Source organism: Miscanthus floridulus, chromosome 7 (assembly GCF_019320115.1).
Source record: "Miscanthus floridulus cultivar M001 chromosome 7, ASM1932011v1, whole genome shotgun sequence".
Classification (NCBI taxonomy): Eukaryota; Viridiplantae; Streptophyta; class Magnoliopsida; order Poales; family Poaceae; genus Miscanthus; species Miscanthus floridulus.
In genome coordinates, this window is record NC_089586.1 from 16,392,660 (window position 1) to 16,418,683 (window position 26,024).

Sequence of the window (26,024 nt, forward strand, 5' to 3'; positions counted from 1 at the left end):
TACAATTTGGGATGGAGGGAGTAATTCTCAATCGAATCACCAAAGAAATTGAAAGATATTGAGCACTGAGCAACAAGCATAAAGAGTACAGACCTATGGTAGATGTACTTCTGCACTGAATTAAAATCAATAGTACAAATCTTTACCTTGGATATAGGAAGTGAATCTGCTCTCCACCTTCGATGTACTCCTGAAGCATCTGTGGATGGTACTCCAAAATCTGTTTGCACTGAGAAGATCAGAAATCCAATATTGACTGAGCAACATATGTTCCACCCAGAATGAAAATGGTTACATACCTCCCGATATATCATTTCTCTTACACCCACCTTTGTTAGTTTTCTTCCCTCAAATTCAAAGTCAACCTTTGAAATTGGTTGCGCTGAAGGCTCAAGTTCCAATTTAGAAAGCCCACTAAAATATGGATCAGCTAAAGCCTGGACGAGATTACAACGATATAAACTTTATGCACGTGCACTCATGAGGAATAACATGTTCTGCCCCAAAGAGTATACCTCTTCAGCAGTAGGTCGATCTTTAGGATCAAATGCAAGTCAACGCTCCAAGATCAAATGCAAGTAAACGCTCCAGCAAGCGGAGAGCCAGAGGATCAGCATTATGGAACTTATGAGAAAAAGGAATAGGGCGCTTCCTCGGCATGGCAAGCAAATATTCCCTGGCCTTATCACTGCGAATCTGGATGTTACAGAAAATATGGAGATCATCATCTGAATACTGATGTCCTAATACAAAATGTCAGTAGAAAGCAGAATCACGAATTCACAAGGATGTAGGGTGTGTTTGGTTTATGGCATCTTCTAACCAAGCCAAAATTTGGTGGCCATGAATTTGGTCAACTTTGGCCACCAAAATGAACTAAGGTGGCCAAAAGAAGAGGGTACCAAGCCAAATTTTAGCATCCAACCAAATGGTGGCCAAAATTGGTCAAAGTAGCCAAAAACACCCATAATCATGTAGGAAAATTGACTGATTTTTAAGAGACCCAACCAGATCATATTTACATCTTGATCGCGTTTATTTATGCCACTTCATTATGGGTGTTAACTTCAACTAACTGGTTTGATTAAAACACACAACATCTCCCACAACAAGAGAATCCATTCACACACAAACATCTTTCCTTAATGCAATGGTACACCGGGTTTTAATCAAAGTTTGAAGAACAAATAATTCTGCAACACACTAATATATAGAGAGCATCTACAAAGAACCGATTTTTGTCTCTTTACTGTCTGAGACCACATTTATTTATGCTACTTCATTTTAAATAAACAAAATATGTTCTAAAAGAAAACTACCAAGTAGGTGACAGAAACAGTTAGTTAAAGTTAATCATATATATGTTGGCATAACTTGGATAAGGATCGAAATGATGGTGTTCCAAGTGTAAGACATAATCTGCTGCTGATCTCTCTCTCTTGCTGCAGCAGAGTTGGCATTTGGTAAGCTCGGCTGTCCAGTCTCTACTGCTGTAGCAGTATGGCAATATGCCACCTCTAGTACATTAGTTGGTAGCTATTACATCAACCATGTCTTGGTAGTGGACTGATCTAAGCTTTATACTGCTAATACTAGGAGTAGTTGGTGTACCTTATGAGTAGGCAGTTGGTGTACTCACCAACAACTATGTACCTGGTAGAGGTACTAGCACTTATATATATATCACACCTAAGGCAATACAAAAGAGCAGTTCAGTTTGCCACATCCAGAAGCAGAGCTTTCGGCTAGCGCTGGCTTGTGCTGTGTGTGTGTGAGTTATTTTCAATATCTTCTTCTACCTCTAGCCATAGTGAGTGAGTAAGTATGCTGATAAGCTTACTGCTTACCTGTGCAGGGCAGCCAAGGGACCAACAAGTGGTATCAGAGCCGTATAAGCGCCGTCGCCGGACAAACCACTGGCGATGACGGACGGTTCGGAGATGGGCGACAGCAGCGGCGCTGCTGTGGCTGCCCAGCCACGACAGGAGGTTGTCGTGTGCACAGTGCGGGAGGTCAGCGGCACCAGTTGGCCAACGCTAACTCGCACGAACTATGGTGAGTGGTCGGTGACCATGAAGGTCAAGTTCAAAGTCCGACGGCTCTGGAATGCCATTAACAAGGGCACCGACAACGAACAAGACGACATGTCAGCGTTGGAGGTTATCCTCGCTGCTGTACCAGCGGAGTACAGGGAGCCGTTGGGGGTGAAGAACTCTGCTAAGAAGGCGTGGAAGGCCATTGCAGCGATGCGCGTCGGCTCCGACCGTGCAAAGAAGGCGATGGCCCAGCTGCTAAAGCAGGAGTACGCCAACCTCAAGTTCAAGGATGGTGAGTCGGTGAAGGATTTCTCCCTCCGCCTACAGTCGCTCATTAGCAAGCTGAGGAGCCACGGCGTCACCATCGACGAAGAAGAGGCGGTCTCCAAGTATATCCAGATCGTTCTCTCCATAGAGACGATGCTGGACTTATCCACCCTGGCCATTGAGGATGTGACAGACCGTCTGCGGACGATAGACGAGCGCATGGAGCAGGCCACAGCAATGACGGACAGCGGCAAGTTGCTGCTGACAGAGGAGGAGTGGGCTGCCCGGATGAAGGAGAAGAAGTCCGGGGAAGCCTCCTTCCAGCCGCGGTGGCGATGGCAAACGCAGCGGCAAGGCTTCTTCGGAGAAGAAGAAGAAGGTCGACCCCAACGCCTGCCGATGATGTGGGAAGACGGCCATTGGGCAAAGGAGTGCCCAAATCGCAAGCAGGAGAAGAAGGCTGAGGCTCATTTAGCGCAGGCTGATGAGGATGATGAGGCCAATCTCCTGATGGTGACGTTCTGTGCATTGCACGACGTTGAGGCTAAGGAGAAGGAGTCTTTTACTTGTATGCCATTAAAAAAGATGGTCTAATCGTCGATGTCCCTAAAAAGTTCGATCTATCGTCAGTGTCCAAGCTCGAAAAACTTTTCTTTCTCACGCCATTCTATCCGCCTTCTGTTTGATTTGCGCCGTTTGGCTGTCCTGACGAGTGGGGTCCGCTGTGGCAAATGACCTCAGTTGCCCCTTGCCGTTGGAATTAGAGGTGGAGGCCGTGTTGACCGGTATTGACCGCTCTCACTCTCCTCATCTGGCTCGACTCCTCCGCTCCCTCCGCTCGACTCCTCTGCTCCCTCCTCTATCCCATAATGGCGTTTATGACCTGTGGCACGTAGGCCTTCATGGCCTGGATCGACCTAGTGCCCTGTAAGAAACCGTAGTTGTAGTCGTTCCCTCCAATCTCGCCGACCAAGAACAGCGCTCTCGGCCAGCTTCTTCGTGCAATCTATTCATCAGGTTAAATATTTGCATACACATTTATTTGCTATATATAGGAGTGAGGTCTGATATTTTCCATATCATATGGCAATTCACTTCAACAGAAGAATTTCCAAAACGTACGTAGCTACCTTCTTGCGAGGGGCAGGTGGCGTTGAGGTGCGACTTGAACCAGTCGAGCTGGGAGCTGAGCGGCATGCTCGCCGGTGGAGCCATGACGCCGCTCAGCAGCAAGACGGACCGGTCGAGCGCCGGACCGGTGGAGCCATGACGCCGCGTGCTCGGTGGACGCCATCTACAGCTTCGGTGACTCAATCGCGGACACGGGCAACCTGCTGCGCGAGGGCCCCGTCGGCTTCTTCGCCTCCATCGGCAGCTACCCGTACGGCCAGACTCTCCGGAAACCCACCGGCCGGTGCTCTGACGGCCTCCTCATCATCGACTACTTCGGTACGTACCTTAGCTTCTCCCCTCACCGGTGCGCTGCCGTGTACTTCACCGGAAATGGTGATCGTGTCGTGCCACTGATCAAATAAACGGCCGGTGGTGCTGCATGTGATGAGTAAACACAGCGATGGTGCTGAACCTGTCGCTGGTGAGCCCGTACCTGGACAAGGGGGCCGACTTCGCCAGCGGCGTCAACTTCGCGGTGGCCGGCCGGGTCCGTGGCGTCGTTCGAGCCGTTGCTGTACGCGACCAGCGCCGCCTTCGCCCTGGGCTTCCTCCGCGTTGGCCCGGCGTCGCTGGACCTCGCCGTGGTGCACCTCCCGTCCTCCGTCCCCGTCTGGCGGGCCACGCCGGCCAACCTCGGGGACTGGTCGCGCCCTGCCACGCTCGCCGTCGACACCAGCCTTCGACCACCCGTCCGACACGATCGTCGTGGACCAGAACTTCACCGCCTCGTCGCCGCCGCTCATCTCCGCGAACCGCCGCTTCGCGCTGTGGCTCGGGAAGACGTACATGGCGCTGCACATGGAGTTCGACGGCGGCCGGACGGCGACGCCCATGTACTGGAAGCACACGGCGCTGGAGGCGCAGCAGGAGAACGCCACGGCGCCGCCGATCTACGGCCGCCTCGACGGCCTCGGGTTCTTCGGCCTGTACCTCGAGAGCGGCGGCGGCGGCGGTGGCAGCCAGAGGGTGGACGTGCTGTCGTTCGACACGTTCGCCCTGAACCTCGCCGGTGTCTTCCGGCGGATGACGCTGGACGACGACGGCAACCTCCGCGCGTACTACTGTACCAGCGACGCCAAGGCGTGGATGTCGGACTACAAGGCGATCGCGGAGCGGTGCGAGCTGCCGACGTCGTGCGGCGCGTACGGCCTGTGCGTCCCCGGGAACGTGCAGTGCCAGTGCCTCGACAGTAACGGCACGAGCACCGGCTCCCCGCCGTGCCACGCCGAGGAGACCGGCGACCTCTGCAGCAACGGGCCGCGGCAGCTGGAGTTCGACGTGGTGCGGCGGACGCGGGTGTCCGTGGCGTACAAAGAGGAGCTGCCGTTGCAGACAAACACGACGGCGGACGGGTGCGAGCTGGCGTGCGCGGGCAGGCATTGGCACATGAGAAACAAAAGTTCCAGGAGCATTTAAGTCCTTTGCCACTCACATTTCACACTGTTAGTGCTGCAAATAGACAGAATGGCGTGAGAGAGAAAAGTTTTTCAAGCTTGGACACTGACGATAGATCGAACTTTTTAGGGACATAGACGATTAGACCATCTTTTTTAATGGCGTACAAGTAAAAGACTCAAGGAGAAGGGAGAGGTGATAACGGTGGAAGGGCACGGCAAGGCTCTGAAGGCTGTCAACCTCGACGAACCGCGCACCCAAGTCCACCTCGGACGTGTGGACGGCGAGCAGGAGCAGGGGTGGTACCTGGACTCTGGCGCCAGCAACCACATGACGGGTTCCAAGGAAGCCTTCTCTGAGCTCGACGGCAACGTGACCGGCATGGTGAAGTTCGGTGACGGCTCAAGGGTGGCGATTCGAGGGCGCGACACCATCATCTTCAGGTGCCAGAATGGCGAGTACCGCACTGACGGATGTATATTACATCCCGCAGCTGCGTTCAAGCATCATCAGCATTAGCCAGCTAGATGAGCGCGGCAGCGAGGTACTGATCAAGGACGACGTCCTTAGGATCAGGGACCGGGAGCAACAGCTTCTTGCCAAGGTGAAGAGGTCCCGGAACCGGCTATACCTGCTCGACCTGAAGGTGGAGTAGCCCATCTACTTGGCTGCACGGCACACGGAGGAGCCATGGTTGTGGCATGCCCGGTATGGCCATCTCAGCTTTGACGCCCTTGGTCGGCTGGAGAAGATGGTGACCGGGCTGCCTCATTTCGAGCACGCAGGCGAGCTGTGTGACAGTTGCCTGATCGGGAAGCAAAGAAGGCTGTCGTTCCCAAAGACGGCGAAGTACAGCGCGGCAGAGGCCCTCGAGCTGGTCCATGGTGACCTCTGCGGGCCGATCACGCCGGCTACGCACGACGAGCGTAAGTACTTCATCCTGCTGGTGGATGACTGCAGCCGGTTCGTCATCACCAGCGATTAGTCCGGCGATGGCGCTTGTACGGTTCCGATACCACTTGTTAGCCCACAGGATTACCGGCTCAGGTGAGTCGACCACTCACCAGGCTTGCCGACCACAGCCGAGCACGACAGAGGCTGTCCGACCACACACACTATGGCTAGGTAGAAGAAGAGGGAAAACAGAGCATACACACAGTACAAGCACCAGCGTTGGCCGGAGCCCTATATAGGAGATGGCAAAACTGAACTCTCTTTGTTGAGTTATAGTGGCAAACTATATATACAACTCTACTCATCTAGTCCTAGTACAGCTGCCCTGCTGTAACAGTGACTAGATAACACAGCAGGATTGACTTCTGCGCCTGTCCCTGCATGTGGCTACAGTACGGCAGGTGAGCCGTTCGGCGCCTGCCTCTACAGCGGCTACAGTTCCACAGCAGGGAACCTTTTTGGCGCCGCCTTCCCTTGCTGTGTGTTCACACAAGAAATCAGTAGATTATCTAACAAAACTGTTGTACTAAGGAACTACTAAGTGATGAATCTAGTAATAAAGAAACAAATCAACTGGGAGAAGAAGATATACAAGCATTTGACAATTACAAGGAATGCCATGATGAAAAAAAAATACAGTGAATAACCTCTGCCAGCTACTGGATCATAAAAGCTGAAGAAAAAACATTCACAACAGACAGTACATATTTACAAAATTATCAGTACACACAGGCACACAGCACGGCTTCTGTAAGAAAAGAACAGAAAAGTAAGTGTGCGGCCTGCATACTGCATAATCAAGGTGCAAAAAAGGAAGGAAAAAGGAAAGATGATATTTAAAAGTCGATGCCAAAACCCAAGGCCACATAGGAAACATCAGCACCATACAGCTAGATTGAAGAAATCAGTGTAACCTAGAACTAACTAGATCGAGATATACAATTATGAGCGGATACTATATTTGAACTATAAATGGAATAAATTGAATTACATAATAAGATTACTTCACATCGCATGCTTAAGCGAAAACGAGTTAGTTCGCACCAAAGGCGAGGCGATAAGCTGATTGGGATCCAGTGGAAGTCCGCGCACCAAACCCAGAAAGGTATTGTCTGATGCCACAGGAAGCAAAACAGTTGATACAGAGAGTGAACAGGGAGATGTGGGGTTAAGGGATCGGGGGCACGAAGAGTATCAACGAACTAGGAAGCGGCGCTAGGGATTGAGAGAGTGGGCAGAGGAAGGGGAAAGTGAAAAGGAATAGAAAGAAGAGAGGGGTAAAGCTGTCCAAAAATAGGGGTACATGTTAATTTGCAATGAAGAGAGCAATGGGGTTCCAGCTATCCACACCCTATCTGATGCAACACCATTTAAACGTGACTTTCACTCTTGATATGGAAAAAATGAAGAATACGTGCGACAAAAGGGAACGGTTCCAAGATCCACAAATCCAGAGGAAAATGAATAAAAATCCAAATATTTTTTAGACTGTTGGCAAAATAAATTACATACTTCAGAGATACTCTTGATGCTTTTGCTAAAATCCAGTTTGACACCAATGGAATTTGGTATTGTTCTTGTTGTAGGTAGAGACCACATGGCATTGATTCACATTCATAATTTCATTTGGTGTTATGGTGGTGCTTATAACATTACAAGATGCTAAAATTTTAGTAGCAATGTAGTATTGTATTCTAAATGTATAAGAATTGCCTAGGTGCTACAAAGTACACTAAATCAATGTCACATGATCACAATCGCCGATGGCGTCTGTAGTGTGGCAAAACCACCAACAATCAAAGAGTGTGCATAGCATATGAAGGGACATTATCTGGGTCAAGAAATGGTGGCACATTACAGACTTTAAAAAAAAGGTTCTTAGGTTAATCCCAAATAATTTTTTTAAATCTGAGTTGTGACACATGAGTAAAGTTCATGGATGTATGTGGTTTTCTCAGCCTAAAATTAGAAAAGTGTAAAGAAAAAGAAACTATCCAAATTTCAAAATTATTTATTCATTTTCCAGAAAATTTCAATATGCCAAATATACCAGTAAATTAGTATTTCTAAATATATAAACCCAAAAAATCTACATAGTTCAGTTTTTAGCTAAGCCCAATACTTATTTTTCAATTACTTGGACTCCCTGGCAACTTCCTCCAGCAGTCCATTAAAAATGAACACACTTTCAACCTTTCCATTAATCTTATATTTTCATCATGAACTAAGTGCTGCAATTCATTTTTGGTCCAACGCAAAGTAGCCGAAGGCATGCGTTCTCCTCCCTATCCTCTTCCCCAGCAACAAGAAAGTATGCAGACAGCTTATTTCAATTTATCGCTCCTTCCTCATTAACATCCAGATATTGGCTGAATGCTCTATAGCTCCTCACTAGTCACTATTATGAAAATTCAAACTACTTTAATAAGGAAACAACGCAGCAGCGTTGTCTCTGATCGTGATGATGAAACCATTACAAACCCAACAACCAACTAAGCAATCGCCACGTGTTCAGGTTGCAGCACAGATTCACCACTCTTTGACCTTGCTGGCAAGTAGCATGTGATCTGTTGCAGCCATGCCTGGTGATGATACTATTCAGTTCCCGATGTAATGGGACTTTCTGAACTATTTTTATTTCGATGAGGTAGAATCCTTTCTCCAATAATCACTTGAACTAGCGAGGATGAGGCCTCAGCCATGCTCAATCTGTTTAGCTAGATGGCTTGAATGTTGTGAAAAGCATGGCATGACTGCTCATTATGCAACACCCCGCAGCACAAAAGAGAACATTTTGAGCATAAGGGATAGACAATAGACATCAAAAGGAACAACTCAACAGGTGCTAAACTACAAGGAGAACATAGAGAAATGGAGATATACCAGTCTAAAAAGGATAAATTACTCAAACTAGAATGAGAGCAAGAACAATGAATAAGTGCCGAATCTAGAACTCACTCAGTAACAAGTGAGTCTCAAATGAAGAGGGCCTGCAGTGAAAGAAAACATACATGTAATAGGAGATCTGAACTGCACCAACCAAGTAATCATACGGCAAAAGGAGCAATGCACGGTGAAGCTGACATGTGACCACACAAGGGCCACGCACAATTGCGAAGGCTTTTCCAGGAAACTAGCTGAACCATAGTACCTTCTTTAAAAGAAGGCCTACAGGATGCTCATGGATCCACCAGGGAAAATAGAGAAGTGAGCAAAACAACATAAGGCCAGTAGCTATATCGTTTCTCTTATTAACATCCTGCCCCAGCCTAACAGAAATGCAATATCCATAAAAAGTCAAACTTATATCAATATTAAAAGGGAACTGGCTCCTTGGTGCAAGGCAAGCCATCTTATCGGTGGAATTAGCAAACAACATCAGAAGGACAAGGACACCTGCGACTATCGCAGGACAATCCAAGCAAAAGTCAGACTGAAACTAGTACGAAGGGGGGTATAATAAAGCACGAATTAAAGGTTGACTTGATGATAAAGAGTACGATACTAATACTAAAGAGAAAAGGGCACGAGTTCCACAAAAGGATGGGAGAAAACGCACCTTCTGGAGCAAGCAACAGCCGAAACCAATCCAATCCGGATGAGAGGTTGCATGGTCAGAAACGAACACTTATCAGAGCTGGCACTTGAATGGAGCAATTCCCACGGCACACATGACAATGAAAATAATATATTCAAGCAAATGGACAGCACGAGCAGAGTGTGGTGTGGGGGGCGTGGGCAAAAGTCATATTTTTTTCAGAAGAACACCCACACCAGAAGACACCTAACGAGTGAGTAGCACCGCCGCGGTAGGCAGGCCGGAATAAGCATCACGAATTCCACTTGAGGTGAATTATTAGAGGGAAATCTTGGACAGGAGCATGGGTGCAGGATCGCAGTGAGAAAGAGAGGAAAGAGGAGACCACAACAGAAAAATTCAGCGCATCCAGCCAATGAGCCAAAGTTGGTTGAAGAAGCGCTCCAGTAGGTCATGCCTCGCTCGTCAGCTAACCAAAAGGCGCGTACTATGTTATAGTACTAGTATCTGGGGCGCCCGTGAGATGTCGCGGCAACCAATTGCATGATCTAAAGTCAGTGTATTTGTGCGAGATAGAAGTCTAAATATGGATATAGGATGGCGGTCCATTAGTACATCGAAGGTTAAAAGGTATCTATATTACAAGAGTATTTGCTGCTATCACAGTACATACGGGCTATATAAAAACTACAATAATTAGAGGCGGTAGTTGATAAACTTCTGGGCTAACAGACTCTGTTGGAGTAGCTGTTTTGGCGTGTGCGCTTGTCTTCAGAGGTAGCCGCTGGCGCTGTTTGTTTCCTAACTGGATTCATCAGCTTCGGAGTTGCGCTTTGGAGTAGCTGTGGTGGAGCATTGTTTGCAGAGACACAAGTTTCATAACCGCAAATTAGTAAAGAGTTGTATGTGTAAATAACTGATCGGTTGATTAAGTATTAGCATGGACTTACGGTTGTAGTAGGAGTCGTCTTCATCGCCTGTTCACTAAAATAAAAATAGAAAAAGACAACTACTTATTAAACATGTAGTTGAGTGCTCCGCCGTTGTTCGGATCTTGACCGAGTCTGAGCTTCCCAAGCTCTATGCTGTTTGGGAACTCTGCAAGGGTCTTACCAGGTGGATGGAGATGTGGGCCTGCAGAAGCAACTACGTGATATTAGTGTTTGTGTTAGAGCGAGTAATTGATTTGTGTGCCTAATTATTTTTGTATGCAGACAATGATAGCTGATGACTTTGTTGGGTAGGAGGCATTAGCTTTTTTTAGGTTATGTGGCTGTACTTATGGGACGTGGTAGCAAGTATAAATATAAGAAGCTGTTTTTGGAGTTCATGAGCTGTGGCTGTACCATGTGGATGAGATGTGATCTCATCATCGGAGTAGGAGTATAGGTCGCGGCGGTCTGACGTATCGAGCACTGAGTCTCCTGTATGAAACAAAAGGAGAAAAAAGAGTTATTGTGATAAAGCAAGCATAGGTAGGTGGACGTACTAATTCTCGCTGCGATGTCAATCAATAATTACCTCGAATATGAGAGATGCGTTCCTCTGGTGGAGTGTCCCTGCCTTGCATTTGCTCTGTGAGTATTTCATATTTCATATAAACAGTATTAATGTAGTATCTAAGAAATTTCTTGGCATATATTGAATAAAGGCCGTCTTCGTATCTATTAAAAAAAAGAAAAGGAGCACCATTGTATGTTGTCTGCAGTGTGCAGGGAAGAACTCTACAGTTAGATTCCTGTGGCTGTTCTGGTGCCTAAGCACCGGTAGGTTGTTATGGTCTACCTGTGAGTTGTAGTATGACTAAAATGATTTGTGGAAAATTTGGCTTCTTTGCTGGTTACGACGGTAACCATGGGTATATGAATCGTAATCCTAGATATTAGGCTGAGCAAGGAATGAGGGTGAGGTGGAGGATGTATACCTTGTATCCGTGGTGGATAGCAGCTACGCGTCTTCTTTTGTCGGAGATAAGAGGCTCGCCGCGTCTCGTCCCCGCATCGCCGCGGCCACCAAATCGGGGCTATGGTCGGCCTGGGCAACCGCCCGCTATGCGCTCGGTCGGTGCCGTCGCTTCGCTTCTATGTGGGGCCCGCCCTAGGTGAGGCCGCCACGCCTGCTCCTCGCGCCGCCGCGTCTGACCGCCATAGCTAGGGCTGAGGCTTCCTTCCTAGGGGCTGCGAGGAGCGAGGGGCGTGGAGGAGGAGGAGGAGTAGCCGCTGCGACGCCGCTACCGCCTCAGATGGGAGGAGGAGGAGAAGGAGCAGGGAAGGACAGTGCGGCGGCGGACGCCGAGGTCAGCACCGCCTTGGTTGTCTGCTGGGTTGGTCGAGGCATGGATTTGGGGAAAGCGAGTGGTGGGGTGGGAGTCGTCGTCTGTTTCAGATAAGGAGGTCGGGGCCTTTTTTTTGTTTTGTTTTTTTATGACTGGGACGGTGTGGTAGGGATGGATATTTGCTTGATGGGCCTATGCGACTGGTGTTTTTTTTTGGTCCAAATGGGTTTTGGTATAATGTTGTGTAGACTTTTTTTTCTCTGGTTTCACGACATGGTCAATCATATTTTTGTGGAAGAAGTGCTAAATAGCTTAGTTGAGAGAAGAAAAAAAGCAATGGTAGCCGTCATGAAATATTAAAAAAATGATGCCATGCTTCCTTCCTTTTGTGACTTCTTAACTGGCCTTCAATCAAGATAGAGAAACACTAACATGAAGAACAACATTGCTGCAGGGTGGTGTTTATCATCTCGGTGGACGAAAACTAAAGAGATTGCATGCAGATGCCGCACCACCATTATCTGTACAAGATCATGCATGCATGCATGCAATGGTCTATCCCTGCCAAACCAGGAAAAGATCAGATGGTCGGTGACTGGGCTCTGGATACTGATATATACATAATGGACAATGGTTAAATACGAAAAGATTGCCCGTACAGGGCAACACTCATCTACCGAATCATTCGAACGAATTCAACATTCAATACGTAGAAATCATGACAGTACCATGCATGCAGTCAGAACGCTGAATCTGAATCGGTGAGCCATTGCAAGAGTACCTTACAGTTTCATTCAAAACAGCACCAAGGCCAGAGAATCAATTCACACCCAGGCTACAGCAAAGGATATATAGTCCACAAATGCAAGACCATGCGAGTCTCGGCGGAATGAACGCTTGCCATTTCAGAATTACCATGACAGACTGACAAACCTGAACAGTCTGCTCTGTTCCGAGCACGTCGTCACAGGCTATAGCAATAGGTACAGGCTGATCCCTATAGCAACAGTCACAGGCTGATTGCTATAGCAACTGAACGTCCAATTAAGAATCAGGGACTGAAGCTATAGCAACAGTCACGGGCTGATTGCTAAAGCTCCAAGCTGCAGGACAGATGAAAGTACAGGAAATAGTTAACACTACATAATCTGTGGTTCAACCTGATGTGTTTGCCATTACAGGAAGTTCACATGTTTATAACATGCCATAGTTTAAGCGGAGATAAACTAAGCTGATCATGACTACAACCATAGAATATAAAAGGAGGCTGAGAATTATACAGGGAAGAGGCTCCTATTTTAAGTTTGGAGTTGAACTGTTCTAGTCTTGGCGAATATTCTACCATATGAAAGAAGCCGGGGAACTGTACAGGGAACAGGCACCTTTCTAAGTTCATGTGATTACAAAGCACTGGAACACAGTTTCATACTACAGACAACAAGAGTTTGGAGCAAAAGCCTGGAGCATTCGGTTACATCATCGGCGTTACCTGTTTGGGAAAATTTTCTTTAGTTAGTGTAAATGAACAATGCAAAATTTCTTGTTGAGGCTGTTTTGTGTGTTATCTGAAGTGAATTGATGGATCGAGCCGAACTCTGTTCTCATAAATGTACTTTGCGTGTAGTCGATGTATAAGGTTACCTTAGTGATACCAGAAAGGTATTTTAGTTGTGGGAACCATTCTTTCCAGCGCGGCCTTCAGAGAGAGACCTTGCTCTGTAATTTTTTTTAAGAGTCAGTAAACGAAGAGAAGTGATATGGGTCTATAAATATGTGAAGCATATTAGTGTTTCTAGCATACTTCTTGGATTTTGTCTTCGACGATGAAACATCCTGTGCAGCAAGTCTCTTAAGGTCGTTGATGGTTTGGTCTTCTTCATCGTTCTGAACATCATCATGTTGTAACTTGTACCATTAATATGTTAGAGCCTTGTGTCACTATGATATGTATGGAATCTTGAATTATATACATCAATGTAGCTGACCTTGTTCGTCGAATCTGGGTGGCCGAATAGGTTCCTCTGAGCACCGGGATGAACTGCCGACGATCTTACATAGACAAAGAATGAAGTATTATTAGATAAATATATTGACTAAAGCTTGTCGTGTATGGATCATGCAAAATTGCTGGTTAGAGTATTTTTTAAAGCACCTGGTATCATCATCTTTACAGGTCTCTTTATCAGTGTCAAGAGCTGGTACTAGAGTCTGTTTCATGTCATAGCAAGACAAATATGGCAGTATGTTTATAAACATTAGCATAATGGAATAAGCTTGTATAAAATCTGGTTACCTGTTGTGTTCCTGACTCAATCAGAAGCACCTCACTTGGATGTTGTGGACTATCGATATTTGTAGAGGCATTTGTTGGGTTCTCTTCTTCATACTGAGACATGGAAATAATGTCTGTTTCAGACTGTTTTGGTGGTCTTGCTAAAACAGCCTTGACCTGGTATTGTTTGTATTTTGTGCTCTTGCATGAATCATTAGTAAGATCAACAGAGAGCAGGAACGTGCTGTTAATGATCTTCTGTAATGGCTGAGGCAAGGCATCTCGTGGAGCTAATGGGTTCATCACTGATTCACATTCTCTCTGAATCATTTTGTAGGCTTCGTCATCATAAGCAAAGAATCTAGCTTCACCTGTTTCATCTCTTCCTGTGAACGATATTAGGTACCTATGCAATTTAGGAAATAGTGGATCTATAAGTACCTAGAGAAACAGTCTGTGTATGTGTGTATTTTAAGCGGAAGTGGTTTCAGCAATAGGTACCTAGGAACCATAGTTGTGCCTTGACATTTTGGACATTTATAGCTTCCATCCGCCTGTTGTTCAGCCTTTTTTTTACACAGTTTGCAAGACATGTACCACCAGCTGGTTGAGTTTATAATGGAGACAACTATTACCGTGCACTTGAAGGGTCCCTGTTCATATTATAGGGTTAGTAGATAGGTGTCGAATGTTTTGACAAGGTATGTACAAAGATGTGAAAAAATGAGTGTAATATGTGTGCCACGTACCTCTTCATCAAAAGGGTCAACCTAGTTGAGTGCATCTATAGTTTTCTCTAGAAGCTCAATGTCTTCAGCTAGGGAGTGAGTCTCTTCATCTGTTGGTCGATCGATGTACACCGGGGTGTTTTTGAATCTGAGAACGGCAATTTTAGTGTTGCAGCATATGATGGTTTAGTTACATATGGGGTCAGGTCGACGAAGGCTGTACCTAGAGTAGAAAGGACGTGCCTCTGGAATGTTGGGGTTCAAGTAGTAGCAGCAGGCTGAACTTCCTGTTAGGCATGGTTTATCTGCGAGAGGCCAGAGGCGAACAATTTTCAGAATGAAAAAGTATGCTGGTTTACTATGGTAGATGGGCATATGCCTATGACCTTTGGTCTGGAATGTAGAAGATAAATTACCATTATTTTTAATATCCTCTCGTGGTACGCATCCAACAACAAGGCAAACAATAACATTACCAGCCTCACTGTCGTATATATTGCTAATGTTGAAAGCTCTAGCATGCTCGCTCCACAGGGTAATCTTCATCATATTGTCTCTGGATGGGAATTAATTCTGGATGAATATATATTTTTACACCTGTATAGGTGGGTGGTAAGTGCAAGGTGTTGTAGTCTGTGACATAGGTAGTTACATACCTTAGATCCTTGATATAGATCTCTCTGAGCGTTTTTGCCTTTTCTTGGTTCTTTGGCACAAATGTATGCGTTGCTTCATACTTGACGAGGTAACCAATGACATCTTAAAAATTTAGAGGTCAACAGCACCAGTTAACAAGAAAATAACAAACTGAAAGTGAAGATAGAGTTTATCTGCAACATATTCTGGATCTACAACGAACCTGTTAAGTTGTAGACCATTCGTGTTGGTTTTATGGCTGGGAACTGAGTGATCCTATAAATGTATTCAGGAATTGTTTGTGGAGGGTTTTGAACAACCTCAAGAGTCGTTTGGGCTGCCATCTCTATCATCAGATCTTTGTCAACTGGCCTGTAGCTTTTCTTGGCACTGTCAACGAGAAATTTCTTGATAATATAAACCTTTCCAACTTCAAAAAGAGATGCCTTGGATTTAATCAGGTCATTTGAAATCTCTGCATACACGGCGTGTCCCTGTAATTGTAAATACGCAATGAACTGATTAGATGCTATCAATATGAACATGTAATAGCAGAAGGTATAGTATTGATTCTATTTTTTGAAGGCTAACTAATTTTAAGATGGTTTTGACCAAGTCAGGAAGGTACCCGTGCGTCTGCTAGAACCATGCCAACATACAGAGGTGGTCCCTGGCCCATGTTTTCATAGTGTGTCCATTTTCTAATGACTCGAGTAGTTATGCCTTGTGCGTGGTGACTTTTCTGCAGATTGCTGAGAAACCTTGGCTGCTGCATGGTGTACCTGGTATGTATGAAAGAAAGTGTTATTTTTGGTATGGAGGTAGTTTTAAAATAGCATAAATAGAAGGTTGCTCTCTTTTTCCGTTTTTGGATAAGCAACTACTGTTTCATTTCTTAGTTTATCAAAAAAAGTGTAGACGCTGCATTCATGTACATATTGACAGCACTACCTAAATCCCTCTGTGGAAGGATTTTCAAAAGCATCTATACAAGACAAATTTCGGCTATGGTAGGCACGCAGGCCTGTTGCAACGAACTGTACATATATAGGTACACTACTTAAATTATCATGGGCTTAACAGATGCAAACAGGAAGCAAAATACTACTGAAAGCAGGTGGAGTTTGGTAGGTGAAATGCATAGGTATGGCTGGTTTCATCTTTTATCTAGTCTAAATACTGAAGCACTTCTCTATAGACTACATTCTTGGTCTCATTGGTAGCTTTTCCATCGTCATCTTCGATGTATATCTTCAGACCTTGCTTTGTAGTTGCACGTGATACAGCAACGTATAGCTGTCCATGTGAAAAAATAGGCTTTTTGAGGTAGACGCCAACAGCTGAGAGAGTTTGTCCCTAGCTCTTGTTGATTGTCATAGCGTAGCATACTCTGATAGGATATTGTCAGCGCTGTAGAACAAATGGCCATTTGTTACTTTTTAAAGTTAAGGTTATGCGAGGTATAGCGAAGGCTTGATTCGCCTGTCGCCCATTCATAATCTTAGCTTCAATTGTCCATTCTCCAACCGAAGTGACGATCAGTCTTATACCATTGCAAAGACCAGCCCTTTGGTTGAGATTGTGCAGTAACATTATTGGGATTCCTGGTTTCAGAATGATTTATGCTGTGGGAAATTATTACCACTGATTGAGTTTAAGAACTCAATTGGGTATAAGAGGTCATATGCTTCTTGTTGAGCGGTGGATTTGTCAATAGTATCTGAGCTCAGGCATTCCTTCTCTGTACCAGGGACTAAGGGGATGTCATATCCAAATATTCCTGGTTTGGAAGGTGGACGTGCATTCTCTCTGCCGCTGGGTGGTGTCTGTGGATGTCATATCCAAATATTCTCCAGCATGCATCTTGTTCACAGATATATCTGCAATTGAGGTATTCTTTTACCTCATTTATAGTGTTTGTTTCGTCAGCATATGGTGCTGGCTGGCCTTTCTTAACCCTTTGTAGGTAAGCTTTGCTACAATCAGCTCCCTTGGTTACATATTTGAAGAGGTACTTGATGAAGGTCATTTTATTGCACCATTCAACATTTATATGTGCCTGGTACTTTTTGAGCAGCAACATATTATATGGGACAACCCATCTATTATCCATCTGGAAGCCTCCTTTCTTAACAAAAAGTGCATTTGTTCATCTCTTGTACACTGCAAAACCATTCTTGTTAACTATAGTGGCTGCCTCATATGGCTTGGGAAAATGTTTTGAGCATTTTTTCTTTTTCATGCAGGGACATTTTGGGTTGTCTTTACCACAAGGGCCATGTATCATATGTTCGGAGACAAGAGCATAGCCAAGTGGATCTATTTTTGGATCAGGTATCTCTGCAGCGACATATTTGTCAATCATTGCTGCAGTTGGACTTGATGTATCCGTGGAAGTCCATAGAATAATATGGGCATGTGGCAGTCCCCTTTTCTGGAATTCGACAGTGTGGACCACTGCATTGGAAAAAGCGAGATCTTAAGAATTTGTAAGAAATAGTGGCTTGTTAGGAAACAGCATGCAGGTAGGTACGAATGGAAAGGACTGTATTGAAGCAAGGATAGCAAGACACTATGCATAAACATGAGTGTACCTACATTGCAGGGTCCAAAAGATGTACCAGCTTTGATATCATGTAGAAGTTCCTCTAATTTCATATTAAAGACCCTGACTATCAGATCATTCCTGTCAACTAGCTTTTGTCCAGGATCAAAGATGGCTTCAGTGATCTCAGGCCATTTAGGATTGCATGTGAAAGTAACGAAGAAATCTAGAGGACCATATTCTCGACAAATAGCGATCCCATCATGATAATTTTGTATCATGTAACGTCCGCCACCCGTGTGCGACACCGGTAGCACGGTCATCTTCCCCATCTCGCTGCCCTCTGTGGATCCTCTGTTTATTGCATCACAAATTCCTTGGATACTTTCCATTCTAATATCAGCTTGGTTTTCTACTATGTACCGTAACCTGTTTTCATCTACACAGGCCCGAGCATCCACCTTAGCTTGACTTGAGAGTGCACCATAACACAGATACGGATTTGGTTCATCTTTCCTATAATGGAACATGTAGCAGTAGTAGTCCTGCATGGTGACTTTTATATGAGCATTGGCTCTTGTCTGTATGACTCCAGCATACAGAACCCCAGCTTGCCAACCGCGCTCGGCATATGGAAATAACAAAGGATATTGAAGCGCCATGAAAGCGGGATGCAGAGCAGAAATCTGTTGAAGGTCGCCTGCTTGTTTCTGCACAATAATATCCCGCTCAAAGGCTTCGTAACTGAAATCACCAACTACTAACATAGCCAGCTGATCTGTAGTTGGTAAGCTATACTGAGGCAGATCACCATCTCTTAGGCCAACTATGCGAATAACAAAGTCTTCTGTTTCATCATCTACCAACCGGTCCCTCGCCATCCGAAACTGCTGCGCGAATGAGTTGTGTTGATCAAGCATGGCAGCTAGGGACTGAACAATAGCAGGATCTAGATCCGATCCTCTAGCGTCATGATGACCTAAAGAAGCAATTCTATTTTGCACCTCGTGTGATGTATCATACACATATAGTTGTATGAACTTGGCAGGCTCATCATCCGGTGGCAGCAAAGAACCTATGCGGTGGTGAATTTGTCCACAAATCTTGAAAACTGGAGGACCTCCACCATCATTCATGAATCGGTCTATGTTTGTTCCCATCGAAGTGAAGGCAAAAAGGCAATTGTACTGTCTGATATTTTTCATAAATTTATTGGAGATAGGACCACCGTCAGATCTCGCAAGAGTTGCTAGAGGCTTAGGTCTTGGCAGGAACCGTGGAATGGCGACTCTGCCTACTTTGCAGCACTTGTTGTAGATAACTGAGCCCGAAGAACCCTGGGAGTCCTTGCCAACTCTTTTGGCATGCCAAAAAATGGCTCGGCAGTTGCAGCATTGCTGATCAGGTGGACCATAATATGATCTTCCAGGATACGAAACTGGTTCATAGATATGGAACAGGCAGATGCATAGTAAGAAGCTATTTTTTGGGCCTGGGCTGTGCACCATGCTAAAAGTAAAGGCACATGTGCTGTGAAGATATGGAATCAGTACCTTTGAGGGCTTCTACGAAGGCCTCATCAAACTGGCCACACTCTAGATCAGCACTTTGCCTAGATGCAGCACCTGTACACATACTCTAGGTCTTAGGAATATGGATATGGAAGGAGATAGATAGAGAGTGTGTGTGTGTGTCTAGTAGGTCTAAATACCTCTCCAGACAAGGCGATGTTGGTTTAACAGTTTCCTTCTTTTGTTCCTACATGCAGCAGGATTGGATGTTTCTAGAGCACACGAAGTATTGTTTCTTGAGTAGAAGAATTGTAAGGCTAACGCAGGAACAGCATGAATCTAACGCTGTATGTACACATGGGGGCCTGAACAGCTGATGGCACATACGTGCTCTCGCGCGGCGGCCTGCCGATGTCGGTGTACCGGAGCTCTCTGCATGCACAGGAGCCTCCACTGCCATATATAGGCATATACTGTTAGGCTAACCAATATAGACAAATATGTAGGTCTCGGGAATTAGTTCCAGAGATCTTTTATACAAAATGGCGACTAAAATAAAGTGCATTTTACATACATGTCTGTTGTGCAGCCATAGGAAGCGGCTACTCCATGTGGTTTCGCTGGCTGTGCATCTTACTATGAAGAGACATGAACAGAATATTTTTTTTGGAGGGAAAAAATACATGATTAACACATAATATGAGTAATATAGAGAGATGGGAGTTTTAACACGGAAAAAGGTATGAAGCAGGTACTTCGAAAAAAGGTAAATGGCCATAAATGGCATGAACAAATTAGGTGTGCAGTAAAAAAATTTGGACACAGCTATAACTCAGGAATCTGCGTCTATATGGCAGAATGCGGTAGCACGACCATGGCTTCAGTAGCAAACAAGATGTAAGTAACGAAACGCGAAAACATAGTTCCACAATTGAATCTGATTTATTACTTTAGGAAGCTGTAGTTACAATAGAAGCAAGAAATTATTACAGAGAGATAGTCAAAGAAGGCACAGCCTAGAAACACTAAAGAGCACTACCGTGCGGAATAGCCGCGACCTCATCTAACAGGAGCCGTGCACAAACTTCGAGCGCAGGCAAAAGCACATTTGGGTGTTCTGAGGCCGCTATTACCAATCTAGCAAGTTGTGTACCCCTCTTTGCAATTAGGAGGAGCCGCTGGGCAATAGCTCTATACATATGTAATCCATGCACACTATAATCAACAGCAGCCGAACCATATAGCCTTTGCAAAGCAACAATAGCTTGGAACGCTGCGGCCTCATACGCTAAAGCCTCATCTAAATGTGGATGACCCCAAAAAACATGTGCGGCAGCCGGTGTGAAGCACACTGGATGGCAGTTCAATCTCTATACCATAAAGATGTGTCCCATCCTGTATCACCTCATGTATACAAGATATATAAGGTAAGCAACATTGCTGTGCAATATCCCTCAAAATAGCTATATATGATGAGTTGGAAGAAAACATGACGCCAATGCTGGGTTTGCCAAATAAAAAATTTGTTTTCCGAGAAAAAAACTTTTGGTGGGGATTTTGCAGATCTGAAATATTTTTTTTGGCAAAGTCTTCGTGCGGAGCCAAAACTAAAACCAATGTCGATATCCAGACAGCCATAAGAAGCGACCGCGTCCTTCTAATGTGTTTGCAAAACCCAAAAGAAAGCAGATTGATATCAGTTTACTTCATCATAAGAAGCACTGGTTTGCGGAACAGGTGTGCATACAAGGATGAGCCGCTCTTACCTGAGAGCAAGCAGGAATCAAGTACAGAGGATCTTGAGGAACACCGAACAGCTATCCAACTGAGCACGACGTAGTACCTTTTGTCTAGCAGAGCGAAATAACCCAACCCAGGACAGCGATGCACGCCGAGGAACCTGTATTATCTCATAACAATAGCAAAAGCAACAGCAAATTAGGTCAATACACAAAGGGCATGAATCATAAAATAAAATGGTGCGTGCAGCAACATATGAAATAGTTTAGGCGAAACCCAATACATGACAGAAATCAGATTCTAATTTGGAGCAACACTATATAGAAAAGAGTGTCCTAATTTCCCAAAAAAATATATATGGTCACCAAACAAACAACAAGTAAAAGATAACGTTACACTACTATCGCTTATTGCTCCCTATACGCAATAGACAGGAAAATAGCAGATTGAAACCATGTTACATAAAAGATGTTATTCTGAAATGGCTGATCCTGCATCAAACAAATAGCGTTGATTCAGTCAGTAAGGAATGACATGTAACCCAAAGGCATGTCTTTGCCCTACCCAAATACTGGCTAACTCAATGTTACACTACTATCGCCTATCGCTCCCTATATGCATATCGGTTAGCAGCAAGAGCCTTAGATGTATAACAGCAAGAAACAAATTTTGAAAGCAGTCCAAATAATTTTTATGACTCATAATGTCCAGCTCGTCCTCACCAGTGGCCCTTGGCTGTGTTACTCGTGTAGGAAATCAAACATAAATCATACGGTACCCCACGTGTTGGCATGCGGCAAACAAAAGCATCAATTGGCATACAGTTGGAAAAGAAAGCAGTGAACCCATGTATAACAGCAAAAAACTAATTTTGAAAGCAGTCCAAATAATTTTTATGACTTATAATGTCCAATTCGGCATCACCAGTGGCCCTCGGCTGTGTTACTCGTGTAGAAAATCAAACATAAATCAAACATGATGCCAATGCTGGGTTTGCCAAATAAAAAATTTGTTTGCCGAGAAAAAAACTTTTGGTGGGAATTTTGCAGATCTAAAATATTTTTTTTGGCAAAGCCTTCGTGCGGAGCCAAAACTAAAACCAGTGTCGATATCCAGATAGCCGTAAGAAGCGACCGCGTCCTTCTAATGTGTTTGCAGAACCCAAAAGAAAGGAGACCGATATCAGTTTAGTTCATCATAAGAAGCACTGCTTTGCAGAATAGGTGTGCATACAAGGATGAGCCGCTCTTACCTGAGAGCAAGCAGGAATCAAGTACAGAGGATCTTGAGGAACACCGAACAGCTATCCAACTGAGCACGACGTAGCACCTTTTGTCTAGCAGAGCGAAATAATCCAACCTAGGACAGCGATGCACGCTGAGGAACCTGTATTATCTCATAATAATAGCAAGAGCAATAGCAAATTAGGTCAATACACAAAGGACATGAATCGTAAAATAAAACGGTGCCTGCAGCAACATATGAAATAGTTTAGGCGAAACCCAATAAATGACAGAAATCAGATTATAATTTGGAGCAACACTATACAGAAAAGACTGTCCTAATTTCCCAAAAAAATATATATGGTCACCAAACAAACAACAAGTAAAAGATAATGTTACACTACTATCGCTTATTGCTCCCTATACGCAATAGACAGGAAAATAGCAGATCGAAAACATGTTACATAAAAGATGTCATTCTGAAATGGCTGATCCTGCATCAAACAAATAGTGTCGATTCAGTCAGTAAGGAACGACATGTAACCCAAAGGCATGTCTTTGCCCTACCCAAATATTGGCTAACTCAATGTTACACTACTATCGCCTATTGCTCCCTATATGCATATCGGTTAGCAGTAAGAGCCTTTGTGGCTGCGAATTCAGGAAACCTAACGCCGATGTAGTATGGTTGGACTTTTGGTTAAATAGATTATGGTTGTAACATGCACATGGAAAAGTTCAAATATATAAGAAAACAACGCGATGTTAAGATAAAGCATTACTATGCTTACATTGAAATATTTGTACAGATACTGGTCTGAGTCAGGATTGGAGATGGCTGTGCTTTTACAAACACAAACAAAGGCATAGCCTTATGTCACCTGATTTACAGTGCAAAGCAGAGGATCTACGTTACATTAATAGGTGCTTTTGTACATTGATAGCGATGCTGTGCACAAGAGCACAGTTATTATACATGGCTAGCTTGAGACGTGGGCACATCCTTGCTCTACTGTCCAGTGAACTCTCCATCTTTGTTTTGAGTCAGAAGCTACCGGTTCATCAATCTAGGTATGTGTGTTTCTGAATGAGTTATAGTCTGTATGAAACCTGTACCGTTAAGGTAATGAGTGCTGAGGGATGATTAGTGTACCTGAATCCTATAGGTAGCACATGCAATAGGTGCTGTGACTGCAAGCAGATGGTAAGGTCTAAAAATAACACATTAAAAGGAAAAAGGAAAATTCCATATAGGAAACAGGGGAAAAACAAAAAAAGTATGAACTTGTCAGCCAGCTTTTCTTTGAAGGTCATTATAATACTAAATGGGTGCTATACTGCAGTTTCATTTTATAAAAGAAGGGACTAATAGACAGTACATCCATGTGTAGAGTAAACAACTATTTGTAACTATAATCATTAGGACTAATAATAGGGCAAGCACATCTATATCTGTATTATGTAAATATGCCATGTCAATAAGCAACAACAAATCAGTTAATATTTGGTCAACTGAACATGTGGATGTGGGAAATCTAGTCAAAATAGATGGAATATTGATTAAAGTAACTTGAAGACATATGCACAATCTAAAATCAAACATAAATCATACGGTACCCCAAGTGTTGGCATGCGGCAAACAAAAGCATCAATTGGCATACAGTTGAAAAAGAAAGCAGTGAAGCCAAGCAGCAGCATGCACACCCAAATTTCATTCTGCTAATACCGAAATCATTTTGGATGTGCAAATGCAAATTAGAACACAGACTTTTTAATATAAAACTCAACTTGTTTCTATGTGTCAGTAGGTACCCTTCTAATTTTTTCAATACAACCCAGCCCAGCGAATATCAGTTTACTTCATCATAAGAAGCATTTGAACACCTGCTTCTTATCAGTTTACTTCTAAATTTTTCAATACAACCTTAAGAGACATTTGATGGAGCAATCTATAACAATAAAATTTAATATAAGTAATCATTCTAAGCTTACACCGCACTATATCTTATCTCTCTCCTAGATCAAAGGGCACCGGGCATCTTTAATCTTGGATTCAATCAACACCTACCTGCTACATACAAACTGCTAGGGTGCTCAAGTGTTGATCGCACAAACCTTTCTCCACATCAAGGTGTACGCATGACATGGCTACAACTACTGTACGCTTGAGCAGACAGCGGCTACGCTTGAGTAGATGGCGGGCAGCAGCAGTTCCAGACCAGCCGCTGACGCGGCAACCCGGAGCTGTCGGTGCTCTACGCTCATGCTAATCAATGGGCAAGGCTGCACAGGCCGCCATACGCCGACAAGCACAGATCCTAGAGCCCATAACGCTGCAAGATGCCCCCATGTCGCATCCCTCAACGCCAGACACAAATCCTGTGGGGGAACTAACGGATCCGGCCATGGAGGCCTCGGATGAACCCTAGCAAAGGTGGACGAGAAGCATGCGGATCCCCGGTTGACCCAGGCGCCCGAGTGTGAAGGAGATGAGGAGCAAGGGAGGGAGGCCGCCTTTACCTGGGGCTTGGTCGCGGCGGGTCGTCGCCGAGCCACCCGCGCCGGCCTCCACGCCGGTCGCCGGCGGCGCCCTCGCCAGCCGCGCCGCCCCGGGGCTGCGCGCCACCTGCACCCGCGACCAGCGGCGTGGCCATAGCCGGTGCGTCGCCGTGGGAGAGAAGGAGAAGAAGGGGAGGCGCGAGCGGCGGGCTGGCGGCGGCGGCGGCCGTGCGAGCCGCGGGAGGAATGGGGGAGGACGGGGAAGAGATGAGGCCGACTATGTGGACCCAAAATCGGAAGCCGCGGTATATATTCGCCGGGCTGGCTCCGGAGTAGAAGCCGGACTACGCTGAGAGAATTCGTAGACGAGAAGCAGACGAGAAGCCGGTGGAAGCCACTAAGGAGCGGCGGAAGCTGATTCCAGTGAAATCCGATCCGAGCAATCAGAGCCACACGATTCAAGATCAGACGGCTGGGGGAGTTTTGGGCGACGTGGATAGCCTTGCTGGCGGAGGAGCATGTTCGTAGACGCGAAGCAGACGAGAAGCCAGTGGAAGCCACTAAGGAGCGGCGGAAGCTGATTCCAGCGAAATCCGATCCGAGCAATCACAGCCACACGATTCAAGATCAGACGGTTGGGGGAGTTTTGGGCGACGTGGATAGCCTTGCGGGCGGAGGAGCATGTCCGGCTTGTCTGTCTTAATACTAGTACTTGTAGTTCACTTTACCGGTGAAGAAATTTGGGAAATTTAATTCTATAGCATCTAAAGATGACCAATTTTGAAAAATAACATTGAAAGTTTGCCGTTCCGTAAAATAGCATCGAAAGGATGAAACGTTCCCCTAAACTAGCATTCCGTCATATTTGCTGTTAACGTCGTCTATTGGTCGTCGTTTGGTCCGTCCAAGCATGTACTCAATGATTTCCTCCAGCTCACGAACGGCCATGGCATCTTCCGCCGGGGCGTAGACACGCGCTCCGCTGTGGTGACTCCGTGAGGCTACTAGCGCCCGCGCGCCTTCGCTCGCCATTTGCGGCTGCCATGCGTGTGGTTTCCAACGATGACGTCAACATGTGGCATCGCCAGGAGGACGTACCGCCAGTGGAGCTGCCCTTGTGAGGTGCAGCGGCGCTGCGCGGCACGATGATCTGCAAAAGATGGAAATATAATTATATACGTACATGGCTGAAACAATTAATATGGCCAATCAACAGATTAAGCGTTTGGCGG

At 45.3% G+C, this 26,024-nt stretch overlaps 2 protein-coding genes and 2 pseudogenes across 15 annotated transcripts; 1 reads left to right on the top strand and 3 right to left on the bottom strand.

The window, feature by feature from the left end:
• Nucleotides 1-45: 45 nt before the first annotated feature.
• On the bottom strand, nt 46-7,116 carry LOC136466610 (mitogen-activated protein kinase 13-like; annotated as a pseudogene).
• LOC136465137 (uncharacterized) lies at nt 2,145-4,962 on the top strand (annotated as a pseudogene).
• A 5,177-nt stretch (nt 7,117-12,293) lies between the features above and the next one.
• LOC136466611 (replication protein A 70 kDa DNA-binding subunit B-like) lies at nt 12,294-25,294 on the bottom strand. Of its 14 annotated transcripts, XM_066465070.1 has the most exons (17): nt 24,814-25,281; nt 22,323-22,456; nt 21,097-21,230; nt 19,905-19,966; nt 19,718-19,783; nt 15,903-16,056; nt 15,498-15,768; nt 15,295-15,397; nt 15,055-15,194; nt 14,862-14,943; nt 14,660-14,786; nt 14,412-14,563; nt 13,932-14,296; nt 13,791-13,846; nt 13,440-13,687; nt 13,280-13,354; nt 12,294-12,741 (listed from the first exon to the last, which is right to left on the bottom strand). In XM_066465070.1, the coding sequence occupies exons 6-11, from the start codon at nt 16,047-16,049 to the stop codon at nt 14,681-14,683; spliced, it is 849 nt and encodes a 282-aa protein (XP_066321167.1). In that variant the 5' UTR covers nt 16,050-16,056; nt 19,718-19,783; nt 19,905-19,966; nt 21,097-21,230; nt 22,323-22,456; nt 24,814-25,281; the 3' UTR covers nt 12,294-12,741; nt 13,280-13,354; nt 13,440-13,687; nt 13,791-13,846; nt 13,932-14,296; nt 14,412-14,563; nt 14,660-14,680. The 14 variants fall into 14 exon arrangements, with proteins under 14 accessions (XP_066321167.1, XP_066321170.1, XP_066321166.1 ...); XM_066465073.1 differs by lacking the exon at nt 12,294-12,741 and having other exon boundaries at nt 13,226-13,354; nt 21,174-21,230; XM_066465069.1 differs by lacking the exon at nt 12,294-12,741 and having other exon boundaries at nt 13,226-13,354.
• On the bottom strand, nt 17,252-18,585 carry LOC136462687 (uncharacterized). The gene is made up of 2 exons (XM_066461749.1): nt 17,869-18,585; nt 17,252-17,731 (listed from the first exon to the last, which is right to left on the bottom strand). Exons 1-2 carry the CDS (start codon nt 18,479-18,481, stop codon nt 17,424-17,426), a joined length of 921 nt encoding a protein of 306 aa, XP_066317846.1. The 5' UTR covers nt 18,482-18,585; the 3' UTR covers nt 17,252-17,423.
• Nucleotides 25,295-26,024: the final 730 nt, after the last annotated feature.

Excerpts from the sequence above, each read along its gene's own strand:
- LOC136466611 (XM_066465070.1), bottom strand. The coding sequence starts at position 16,049 with ATGCAGCAGCCAAGGTTTCTCAGCAATCTGCAGAAAAGTCACCACGCA. Across the intron at positions 15,769-15,902 it reads TGGTTCTAGCAGACGCACGG|GGACACGCCGTGTATGCAGA; the intron begins GTACCTTCCTGA and ends TTACAATTACAG. Across the intron at positions 14,787-14,861 it reads GCACGTCCTTTCTACTCTAG|ATTCAAAAACACCCCGGTGT; the intron begins GTACAGCCTTCG and ends TGCCGTTCTCAG.
- LOC136462687 (XM_066461749.1), bottom strand. The coding sequence starts at position 18,481 with ATGGCGCTTCAATATCCTTTGTTATTTCCATATGCCGAGCGCGGTTGG. Across the intron at positions 17,732-17,868 it reads TTTTGGACCCTGCAATGTAG|TGGTCCACACTGTCGAATTC; the intron begins GTACACTCATGT and ends TTTCCAATGCAG.